General features: G+C 41.6%; 1 protein-coding gene across 1 annotated transcript in view; it reads right to left on the bottom strand.

Annotated features, from left to right (window-relative positions):
• The window catches only part of LOC126108915 (glycine--tRNA ligase), a 171,028-nt gene that overhangs the window by 113,530 nt on the left and 44,504 nt on the right, over positions 1–12,994 (bottom strand). The window contains exons 3-4 of the mRNA XM_049914277.1: positions 7,945–8,086; positions 971–1,136 (exon numbers count right to left, since the gene is read on the bottom strand). Coding sequence (XP_049770234.1) covers positions 971–1,136; positions 7,945–8,086 — 308 coding nt within the window. The remainder of the gene's footprint in view (positions 1–970; positions 1,137–7,944; positions 8,087–12,994) is intronic.

Here is a 12,994-nt window from a genome sequence, read left to right as displayed (position 1 = left end):
CTCGAGAGCGGAAGCTTAACTTACTTATTAGCTAGTCTCGGTTGGATTAAGACGAAAAAACTGATGTGCAGACATATTGTGGAAGTTGGTATGAAATTATGAGGATGGAAGTAGCAACATAAAATAAATTGCATTCGATACCGAGACGGTTTTAATTTCTATAAATTAGTGATTCCCGGACGATTGCAAGATTTCGGAGCAGCTACTACTTTTCACACAGAAATGAAGTAGGAGATTTTTTAAGACCTGGACGCCGCACGAAACAAGACGTGTTAACAAGGTAAAGGATGAACTCTTATCTACGCCATTTCCCACTGTTAATCACATTTTGTTATTCTCTGTTCTCCTTCAAATAATTTTTGTAGTGGAAATTGGTTTGAATTTTGCTCACAAACACCATAAGGACCACCCCAACAATAGCTTTTTCCGAATCACTAAGTCCGATAACTTTTCTGTAATACGAAGTCCGATTTGCATTTCATTCTTTCCCTTTTTCACAGTCATTAACGATTTTAAAACCCCCTTTTTATTCACCATTTCTTCGCACATTTTAAATCTTTCTTTTCTTTTCTCCTCTTCTCTTTTTCTTTTTCCTTTTTTATTAACCACTACGATGGTAGCAAAGATGAACAGGGGCTCACAGCTCTTAAGGTATGCAATATAGAACCCATGTTAAGTAGACATTTCTTTTATTGTTTTGGTCCAAACAACCACCTCTCAAAATATGGAAAGTAAAGAGCCTGCAGTAGAACAGGTCCCCTGTCAAACGAAACAGAACAATTTTCACTTGTAAGCTTCAACAGTCATTTCTGGACTGGGGCGCTTACTTCCGTTATCTCCGGAAGTTCGTAATATCGTCACAGAATCACCCCGGACACAAAAATTGACGAGAGGAAGTGAAAGTTGTCACTAGTTGTGCCCGATGCTGTGCCTTCGCCAGTCTGTCAATGTGAGGAGCTAGCCGTGTTACCTTGACAATTATGTCACGGCACTCCTCTTTCACCTCCGGGGTCGTCTTGCGGTCGGCGCACAGCTTCTCGAGGTGGGCCTTTATTAGGTGGTCCAGCCGGAAGCATTCGCCGTTCACCACGTCCTTCACCATCAGGTCTGCAAACCGGTCCACGTGTCCCGAAGCTCTGCGTGCAAGAAAAGGGATAAATCTTATTAGAGAAGTATCGCCTCAGTCGAGGACAGCACAACTTATATCACAGTATTACTAGCTTCTCACTATCTTTCAGAGCAGTTCAACAGAATGGATAGGGCCTGCATAAATCTAAGTGCGGAAAGTATGTGTTTGGAGTGTACCCTTTATGGTAGTTAAATGTGGACTTATGCAAGGTGTTTCAAAAATGTTCCACTGCGGGGGGGAAAAAAAAAGAGAAAGAAAAAAAAAAAAACAAAAGAGGGGGCAAAATTGGGTTTTTTATGGGTTTTATTGAAATTTTTGGGATTTTTTCATAATGACAAACAGTTCTGTTTAAATTCCTATGGTTAAGTTATTCAAAAAAACTAATCAATTTTTACAAGTACTTTATTACTGCCTCATTACTTGCCCTGCCAGCACTGCATCCATTGAGAGAATCTACTCCATCTATGGCCCTATTTGATGAAAATTAAGAAATAACTTAGGACAAAATAGAATCTAGAAATTAGTGAAGATCTACAAATCTCTGCATTTAACCTACATTGTACTTTACAATAATTAGAATTCTACATCAAGTTTAAGTTTTTCTTCTGGAAGTGTACGATTATAAGACAAGGTTTTTCCTCAAATTCGTCATTCACAAACTGTGGGGCCATCTTATATTCACATATTTAACTATTACTGCCGAGATCAACACTTTTACGTTGGTTAATAGATTGATATAGGGGTTGTCTTACATTCACAGAAGACTGGCTGATTGAGGTCACATGCAGATTTATATTGAAAAATTTGGAGGATGGGTACACAGGCCAAACAATATGCTCGAACAGGTTCAAGAATTTCTGATACACCGAAGTGCTCTATACAGTATCGACCTAGCTCTAACACCCACGTGACATTTTACTCACACAGGTGTAGTGTAAGGGATATGCGAGAAACCAACCAACCCGACAATCTATTGCTACACTCAAAATCTATCCATTTTGTGAAACTCAGGAGTACGTAGAATTTAATGCTTGCTGTCATTTTAGAAACTCTCGTTGTATTTGACCAGATTTGCAATAAAACTTCTCATACATGAATGGATACCATATACAAACATTTATGGTGCTTCATTAAAAAAAATCACTAGATTCTGAATACAAGTCAATATTTTATTCAAGTATGAGATACTGTAATGATTTAACAAGGTTGCAAATGAGAAATTCAGTCACTGCTCACGTATCAGAATACCCGATAAAGATGTTACCACATTTTAATTATCTTTAGTACATGATGAGGACATTCAGACGAAGCAAGAAAGAAAATTAATCCAAAATTAGATCGCTAAAAAAACTAAATAAATCATATTAAGCTGACTTTAATTGTTATCACAGCAATAAATTACAGCATCAAGACCAGTTGTGGACAGTGTACCAACAGACACCACTACATCGCAGGATGATTGACAGTTTGAATTTTTACTGTATCGTCATTGCAATCTTTTATTTATACAGGGTGGTCCATTGATAGTGACCGGGCCAAATATCTCGAGAAATCAGAATCAAATGATAAAACTACAAAGATCGAAACTCATCTAGCTTGAAGAGGGAAACCAGATGGCGTTATGGTTGGCCCGCTAGATGGCGCTGCCATAGGTCAAACTGATATGAACTGAATTTTTTAAAATAAGAACCCCCACTTTTTATTACATATTCATATAGTATGTAAAGAAATATAAATGTTTTAGTTGGACCACTTTTTTCACTTTGTGATAGACGACGCTGTAATAGTCACAAACGTATAAGTACGTGGTATCATGTGACATTCCGCCAGTGCGAACGGTATTTGCTTCGTGATACATTACCCGTGTTAAAATGGACCATTTACCAATTGCGGAAAAAGTCGATATCGTGTTGATATATGGCTACTGTGATCAAAATGCCCAACGGGCGTGTGCTATGTATGCTGCTCGGTATCCTGGACATCATCCGAGTGTCCGGACCGTTCGCCCGATAGTTAGGTTATTTAAGGAAACAGGAAGTGTTCAGCCACATGTGAAACGTCAACCACGACCTGCAACAAATGATGATGCCCAAGTAGGTGTTTTAGCTGCTGTCGCGGCTAATCCGCACATCAGCAGCAGACAAAATCGCGCGAGAACCGGGAATCTCAAAACCGCTGGTGTTGAGAATGCTACGTCAACATCGATTGCACCCATATTTCTATGCACCAGGAATTGCATGTCAACGACTTTGAACATCATGTACAGTTCTGCCACTGGGCACAAGAGAAATTACGGGACAATGACAGATTTTTGCACGCGTTCTATTTAGCCACAAAGCGTTATTCACCAACAGAGGTAATGTAAACTGGCATAATACGCACTATTGGGCAACAGAAAATCCACGATGGCTGCGACAAGTGTAACATCAGCGACCTTGGCAGGTAAATGTATGATGCAGCATTATGGGAGGAAGGCTAATTGGCCCCCCATTTTATCGATGGCAACCTAAATGGTGCAATGTATGCTGATTTCCTACGTAATGTTCTACCGATGTTAATAGAGGGTGTTTCACTGCATGATAGAATGGCAATGTACTTCCAACATGATGGAGGTCCAGCACATAGCTCGCGCGTGCGGTTGAAGCGGTACTGAATAGCGTATTTCACGACAGGTGAAACGGTCGTCGAAGCACCATACCATGGCCCGCACGTTCACCGGATCTGACGTCCCCCGGCTTTCTTTCTGTGGGGAAAGTTGAAGGATATTTGCTATCATGATCCACCGACAACGCCTGACAACATGAGTCAGTGCATTGTCAATGCATGTGCGAACATTACATTAGGCGAACCACTCACTGTTGAGAGGAATGTCATTACACATATTGCCAAATGCATTGAGGTTGATGGACATCATTTTGAGTATTTATTGCATTAATGTGGTATTTACAGGTAATCACGCTGTAACAGCATGTGTTCTCAGAAATGATAAGTTCACAAAGATACATGTATCGCATTGGAACAACCGAAATAAAATGTTCAAACGTACCTATGTTCTGTATTTTAATTTTAAAAACCTACCTGTTACCAACTGTTCATCTAAGATTGTGAGCCATATGTTTGTGACTATTACAGCGCCATCTATCACAAAGCGAAAAAAGTGGTCCATCTAAAACATTCATATTTCTTTACATACTACACGAATATGTAATAAAAAATGAGGGTTCCTATTTTTTAAAAATGCAGTTGATATCCGTTTGACCTATGGCAGCGCCATGTAGCAGGCCAACCATAGCACAATCTGGTTTCTCCCTTCAAGCAAGAAAAGTTTCGTTCTTTGTAGTTTTTTCGTTTGACGCTTATTTCGTGAGATATTTGGCCCGGTCACGATCAATGGACCACCCTGTATATTAGTTGCCAGTGTTACATATGACCCACACCTTAGTTGCTCAAAAACAACATTACAGAAGGGCTGGAAGGGGAACAGTGACACCCTCTTGGCTAAGAACTTGGAAGAGTGTAGGGATGGAAGTAGTGAGCAGGTAGCAAATTACATCTTGCTCCCAAACCGTGGGAACCTATACCGCATTCTTTGGCTTTTTATGAACATCTAGCACATTTGAACAAGACTTTGCCTGTATCTGAATGAACTGAATTCAAAACTGGGTGGATACACTACAATGGTATACATTTCTGCAGGATAAGGTGAAATTATAGATAGAGGCCAGTGGCGTGCTTACACATTTCCCAATACTAATTGTGAGGTATGACAGGAATGAAAGAGGATGTGTCAGATCCCGGTTCTAAGCAGCTAATGAGGGAGCGGCAGGCAGACGATGTTTTTGGAAACGAGAAACACTATAACATTCTCACGTCAGTATAGAAGAAATGTCCAATGCGTATTCTGATTAAAAGCAGCTACGTTCTTAAGTTCCACCGTAACGACAACCTCAGGTATTGCAATGTACTCAAAGGAAATGGCGAAATACTTGTGACAACTGCTATTAGGATAATGCTAATAATGAAGAAGTGTGATACCACAGATGAGAGGCTTATTACGCAAAAATGGCAGGGAAGATAAAAATTAATATAAACCAATTGTTTTTAATTTTATTTCTTCTTGTATTATCAAAACGTAGACAATCAACAAATGGCCTAATTTTAAAATAGGTATAATGCCAATGTTTTAGACAAATATTTAATTTCCCTAAAACAGCTTGTAATTTTGATTAGTCATAATATGTTAATAATATTTTTTTCTTAAGGAGCCTCTTTAAAAACAAAAAAAAGAGGGAGGGGGGGTCATCTTACATTCAGGTAAATGGGGTAAGTGTGTTTCTTATATGGCAAGAAAAGATAAAACAAAATATTAATAAAATCTTCTAAATTTCGATTTACTTTTTTCTTTCGTATAAATCTGTGTCAGTTTTTCTATGGCGCAATAGGTATTTAGACTATATTTTAAATGTTTCTATGACGATTACCACTTTTTAAAAATGCACATCTTGTAGCAAATACATTTTTGAAACAATTGCACAGTCAATATAAATAGATCATTTTGTATTTTGGTTTTTAATTGCCAGATTGCCATTTTCACATATTTAAATATTGTAACAGATAAATATAATTAAATTTACATTCACAAAAATTTCGAGTGAAAAAAGAAAGATAGGGAGAAAATTGAGGGCAAATGAAGATGTTGATATGATTATCAAAATGAGGTAATAAATGAATAGAAATATAAAATTACCTTTAAACCACTTTATTAAATAAAACAAATGATAAAAATAATTTTATTAAAGGTGTAAAAATAAAAGAATTCATAGCACCTGACAAGATTTGAACCCACAACCTTCAGCACGTGAAGGCCTTATTCTGTCCATTACACCACACAACCATTCCACACATCACTACTTTTTTAACGCTATTTAAGGTCGTGCAAAATTCTGAATTTTCTTTTCATGGATTAGTCACAGACGAGGGTCCATGAAAGTGAATGGCTGCAGGGTGAGATACCTGGGATCTTAACCTACATCACCACACAGATGGTTTCGAGAAGGGGATCTCTCCTTATAAGCAATCATCATCTTTGTCTCTGTGTGGTGGGGACACAGAGAGATTATTAAATGGATGTGATAACGAACAGTTTAGTGGCAGTGTTTCTAGTACTGGTGAGACAGTGATAACTATAATGACAGTAACAAGAACCTCGAGTGGTGAAGGGGGCGTCAAAGAAGAAGTGGTGACTGCTGACAACGGTCCTGGTTCTACAGAATAGTCATCTGGTAATTGTAGCCTAAACAAGAATCAGTTCCCTTTCACAGGAACTACAGAGATTGTCTTAATCCGCTTCATATTTTAACTCTTTTCGACGATAGCTCGCTTACCGATATAACTAGTAAGAGGAACAAACGTGCTGAATAGTTTGTAATGGTACAGGCTGACAAACTGAAACAGCGAGCATTTGTCCACAAATGGGCAGAAACAAAAAATAGACAATTGTATTCTACATTCACCGTGCTACTGCTCCAAAGAATGATTCAAAAACCGGAACTTGAAATTTGAGGAAATTTTCCATGGAAAGTTATCTCAGAAAGCAGATCTAATCTTGCCTTGAAGCTCTTTCATTTTAATGAGAACAGTGACTATTCAGAAGATTGTGGTTGTTGTTGTTGTGGTCTTCAGTCCAGAGACTGGTTTGATGCAGCTCTCCATGCTACTCTATCCTGTGCAAGCTTCTTCATCTCCCAGTACCTCCTGCAGCCGACATCCTTCTGAATCTGCTTAGCATATTCATCTCTCGGTCTCCCTCTACGATTTTTACCCTCCACGCTGCCCTCCAATACTAAATTGGTGATCCCCTGACACCTCAGAACATGTCCTACCAACCAGTTCTTTCTTCTAGTCAAGTTGTGCCACAAACTCCTTTTCTTCCCAATTCTATTCAATACCTCCTCATTACGTGGTATTCCCACTAAATTGCACAAATTAAAACCTGCCGATGATCGTGAACAGAATAAATTTTGCAAAGCTCGTACTCCAAAATGAGGATTATCCAATGACAAACCGCCGTAACTCGCGACACGGTGGCTCTCTATCGAGCAACACGCTCGAGTGCTCACCTCTGTATTAAATCAGTTTGCTCGGGTGAAGCAAGTAGTAGGTATTCGTGTTACACTGTATCCGAGCTGCAACATAACAAATATTCTATAGCGTCTACAGAGGTTTCGCAAAGGTCACGCAACACTGCAAGTAAGTGGTGGGAGGCACGAAAATAATTACACGTGTGGGAACAGTGCAACAAATGGCAAAGTCGAGGGACGAATCACGTACAAAATGTTTTGTGGGCAGGGTTTCTGGAAACGAATCTTTTTATCAGGTTGCCTTCCATTCGGAAAGTGGGTGCAATCGGTGACTGTTATACGATCGATAAGTTATAGAGCACAGCGAAGCAATCGGTCGTCCCTCTCTCTCCTTTTCGCAGTAATCAGGGGCACGATAAAAGCCTTCACGGAAATTAGTGCCGACGAGTTCCGGTTTCGGACGCGAGCAGAATTCTTTCGTTTACCGACAAGTCCGGGGTTCGCAGACTCGTCGGGGCCGAAGACGGCGACGAGGTAATTTACAAACTGACCGAAACCTCGCAAAGCGTCCGCAATAGCGGGTAAGGTGTAGCAATCCACACAGTTCAGTATCTCTGCGGGATCTAACTGACAGGGGGTGGCTCCGACCGGAAACGGCAAACCCGGAAACTGATCCCGTTGGCGAACCGGGCCGAAGAAAAGCGAGAGGCCAGAGAAGCTGTGGACGCGACTTACTTGAGGACGGCCTCCGGGGTGAGTACGGAGCAGTCCACCTCCAGCATCTGCTCCTCCAGCACGAAGAAGCTGCGCCACGCCGCCAGCAGGTTCGCCTTCAGCGCACAGCCCATCGGCCCGAAGTCAAACTGCCCTGTTATGCCTGCAGGAAGCCACACAAACACTGCATTACTGAGCAAAACATAGTTTAGATTCAGGAAATCAGGTACCAGAGAGAGAGAGAGAGAGAGAGAGAGAGAGAGAGAGAGAGAGAGAGAGGAGAGGAGATAGGGGCAGGTTGGGGAGGGTGTAACCTCCCCCCAGTTTCGCACCGAACTATATTATTTGCATACGCTGTAGGTGAAGTTATATTTTAATTATTTTTTGCGTGCCTCAGCGATACAGATGGCCGTACTGTAGGTGCGACCACAACGGAGGGGTATCTGTTGAGAGGCCAGACAAACATGTGGTTCCTGAAGAGGGGCAGCAGCCTCTTCAGTAGTTGCAGGGGCAACAGTCTGGACGATTGACTCATCTGCCCTTGTAACTAACCAAAACGGCCTTGCTGTGCTGGTACTGCGAACGGCTGAAAGCAAGGGGAAACTACAGCCGTAATTTTTCCTGAGGGCATGCAGCTTTACTGTATGGTTAAATTAGGGCAGTGTGGAGGGTAAAAATCGTAGAGGGAGACCAAGAGATGAATACACTAAACGGATTCAGAACGATGTAGGTTGCAGTAAGTACTGGGAGATGAAGACCACAATAATAATATACAGGGTGTTACAAAAAGGTACAGCCAAACTTTCAGGAAACTCACGCTCAAAGAAAGTTAATATGTTATGCGGACATGTGTCCGGAAACGCTTACTTTCCATGTTAGAGCTCATTTTATTACTTTTCTTCAAATCACATTCATCATGGAATGGAAACACACAGCAACAGAATGTACCAGTGTGACTTCAAACACTTTGTTACAGGAAATGTTCAAAATGTCCTCCGTTAGCGAGGATACGTGCATCCACCCTCCGTCGCACGGAATCCCTGATGCGTTGATGCAGCCCTGGAGAATGGCGTATTGTATCACAGCCGTCCACAATACGAGCACGAAGAGTCTCTACATTTGGTACCGGGGTTGTGTAGACAAGAGCTTTCAAATGCCCCCATAAATGAAAGTCGAGAGGGTTGAGGTCAGGAGAGTGTGGAGGCCACGGAATTGGTCCGCCTCTACCAATCCGTCGGTCACCGAATCTGTTGTCGAGAAGCGTACAAACACTTCGACTGAAATGTGCAGGAGCTCCATCGTGCAAGAACCACATGTTGTGTCGTACTTTTAAAGGCACATGTTCTAGCAGCACAGGTAGAGTATCCCGTATGAAATCATGGCAGTGAATCAAGGAAGTACAGTACATACTGATGAAACTAAAATGAGCTCTAACATGGAAATTAAGTGTTTCCGGACACATGTCCACATAACATCTCTTCTTTATTTGTGTCTGAGGAATGTTTCCTGAAAGTTTGGCCGTACCTTTTCGTAACACCCTGTATATCTTTCCTCCTTGTCACGAGACTCACTGTTGTCCACTTCCGTTATTGTGAAAACTACTAAATGATAACATCTCCTTTCTTAAATGCTGGAATGTATTAATTAAATCAATCAATTTATAAACATTTATGAACATCAAACAGTGTGTGCCATTCTGCCACTCATCTCCGGCCTCGCTACCGAGCAACCTCTCTCTCTAGCCTCTCACACCCGACTTCCAACCACGGACTCCGACACTCGACTACTGCTTACCCACTCGCACATTGTCGACCGCATTGCAGTCTTTACTTAAACCGTGTACGATCTCTGCATAGCGCATAATCGACACTACGTAAGAGTACTGTACCCTTACGAGGGGAATACGTTCGGTGGACCCTGCCTTCTGTTGAAGATCACACCAGTAGCCTTCTCTGAAAACTACCTAGAACAGATAGTGAGAAAACCCACTCGTGGTGGAAATACACTGGATCTAGTGGCAACAAAGAGACCTCGCCTCTCTGAGGATGTCCACGTCGAAACTGGTATCGGTGACCACGAAGCAGTTGTGGCAACAATGATTACTAAAGTACAGAGGACAACTAAAATGAACAGAAAGGTATATGTGCTCAGAAAACTAATAAAAAGATCAGTAATGTCATATCACAATGAGGAACTTGTAATTTTCAGCACAGGGCAGGAGCATGTAGAGGAACTATGGTTCAAGTTTAAAAGAATAATTGCCAATGCACTGAATACATATGTACCAAATAGAACAGTGCATAGTGGGATGGAACCGCCACGGTATATTGTCACTGCAAAAAAAAAAATTCTAAAGAAAGAGAGATTACTGCACAGAGGTGTAAAACAAAGCATTGGGCTACAGATAGAGAGGTGCTAAATGAAATTTGTGTGGCTGCGAACAGAGCAACGTATGACGCCTTCCGTGACTACCGTAGCACAATATTGTCAAATGATCCTTCACAGAACCCAAAGAAATTCTGGTCACATCTAAAGGCTGTTAGTGGCACCAAAGTTAATATCCAGTCCCTAGCAATTGAGATCGGAATTGAAATTGAGGGTAGCAAAGCAAAAGCTGAAATACTTCATTTTCAAATGTTCCTTTACAAAGGAAAACTCAGGAGAATTGTCCCAGTTTAATACTCGGACCGCTGAAAAGATGAATGAAATAAGTATTAGTGTCAACGTCGTTGAGAAACAGCTGAAATTGTTACAACTGAACACAGCTCCAGAGCCCGACCGAATCCCCGTTGGGTTCTATTCTGAATTTGTGGCCGAGTCAGCCCCTCTTCTAACTACAATCTGTCGTATCCTCTGACAAAAAACCGTGCTCATTTCTTGGAATACAGCACAGGTCACTCCTGTCTACAACAATAGTACCAGAAGTGATCGAGAAAACTACCATCCGAGACCCTCAACATCAGTTTGTTGTAGAACCTTACGAGATATTCCGAGTTCAAACATAATGAGCTATCTGTAGCAGAATGAGCTGCTCAATGCCAATCGGCGCATATTCCAAAAACGTCGATCGTACGAAACACGACTCTGACATTTCTCACACGACATATTCGGTGAGGCAGATGCGGTATTTCTCGATTTCCGAAAAGCATCTGACCCAGTACCACACCTACTCTTAATGTTAAAAGTACAATCGTACGGGGGTATCGAGTGGAATTTGTGACCGGATCGAGGACTTTTCAATACGGAGGACACAGTACATTGTCTAGGACGGAGAGCCGTCGTCAGATGTAGAAGTAACTTCGGGTGTGCCGCAGGGAAGTGTGTCGGGATCCTCGCTGTTCACGTTCTATATTAATGACTTCGCAGACAATATTTATAGTAACCCGAGTATTTTTGCAGATTATGCAATTACCTACACTGAAGTATTATCTGAAAGAAGCTGCATAATTATTTAGTCAGATCTCAATAAGATTTCAAAATGATTGAAAGATTGGCAGCTTGCTTTAAATGTTCCCAAATGTAAAACTGTGCATTTCACAAAACAACAAAACATGGGAAATGGTCTACTCATACAAATACCTGTGGGGATGTGGGACAGAATGATCACATTGTCTCATTCACAGGTAAATCACACGATAGACTTTGGTTTATCGGTAGAATACTAGGAAAGGGCTATCAGCCTGCAAAGGAGAAGCTCGCGTGACTCAAGGGCGCAGGCCCCGTACCAAATAGGACTAACAGGGGATACTGATCGTATACAGAGAAGGCGACGTGAATGTTCGTAGGTTTGTTTGATCTGTGGGAGGAGTTCCACAGAGATACTGAAGAAATTGAACTGAAAGACTCTTGAAGATGTGTGTAAACTAACCAGAGGAAGTCTACTAGTAAAGTTTCAAAAAACAGGGTTAAATGATGATTCTAGGAATACACAACAATCCACTACGTATTACTCTCATAAGGATCGAGAGGATAAGATTAGAATAATTATTGCACACACAGAGACATTGAAACAGTCATTCTTCCTGTGCTCCACATGTGAACAGAACAGGAAGAAACCCTAATAACTGGTCCAGTGGGATGTACCTTCTGCCATGCACCACACGGTGGTTTGCAGAGTACAGATGTAGAAGTACCGAGAGAAAACCTGCTGGTTCGGCAAGCTAGGCATCCCTTGTACTGTAGCTGTGTCTACAGGGTTGTCTGCAGGTGTGGAAGCACTCTTTTATGAAGGCTATTCATAAATCAACCTCCGGTTGACTACTGAAAGTAAACAAACACTTGTAGCTCCTAGGCACACGAAATGTTACACGCTTAGCTTTGGGCTGCGTGGTTATACTCCAGGCACGATTTGTCATCCTGATGCGTGTCTGTCTGGTTTACCTCTCAAATGTTTTACGTTCACCATTGTTGAAGTTGACTGTTTACATGGTCCTGCTACGCAGAGCCACAAAACTGTCTCACTGAACTTTTTCACCCTGTTGCCATGTGCAGGGTGCAACAAGAGGTTCGACCTATGCGAGCTACTAAATGACAAAAGCACTTCTGCGTGAACTCTTCAGTATTAATAATAAAATTTTAACTCTGGTTACAATTTGCAGTGATTAGCTCTTCTGCAATGTGTAGTTCTCAATAAGTTGCAATGTGTATATATGTGTGTGTGTGTGTGTGTGTGTGTGTGTGTGTGTGTGTGTGTGTGTGTGTGTGTGATGTTTGTACATGTTTCAGTAAACCATAAGTGACAGTTCTCAACTCTAATCTACTATACTTTTTGAAACTTCCTGGCAGATAAAAGCTGTGTGCCGGACCGAGACTCGTACTTGGGGCCTTTGCCTTTCGCGGACAAGTGCTCTACCGACTGAGCTACCCCAGCGCGACTCACACCCTGTCCTCACATCTTTACTTCTGCCAGTACCTCGTCTCCTACCTGCCAAACTTTACAGAAGCTCTCCTGCGAATCGTGCGGAACTAGCACTCCTGAAAGAAAGGATGTTGCGGAGACACAGCTTAGCCACAGCCTGGGGGATGTTTCCAGAATGAGATTTTCACTCTGCAGTGGAGTGTGCACAGATAT

This window comes from Schistocerca cancellata, chromosome 11 (assembly GCF_023864275.1).
Source record: "Schistocerca cancellata isolate TAMUIC-IGC-003103 chromosome 11, iqSchCanc2.1, whole genome shotgun sequence".
Taxonomy (NCBI): Eukaryota; Metazoa; Arthropoda; class Insecta; order Orthoptera; family Acrididae; genus Schistocerca; species Schistocerca cancellata.
This window is presented reverse-complemented; position numbering and strand designations above follow the sequence as displayed.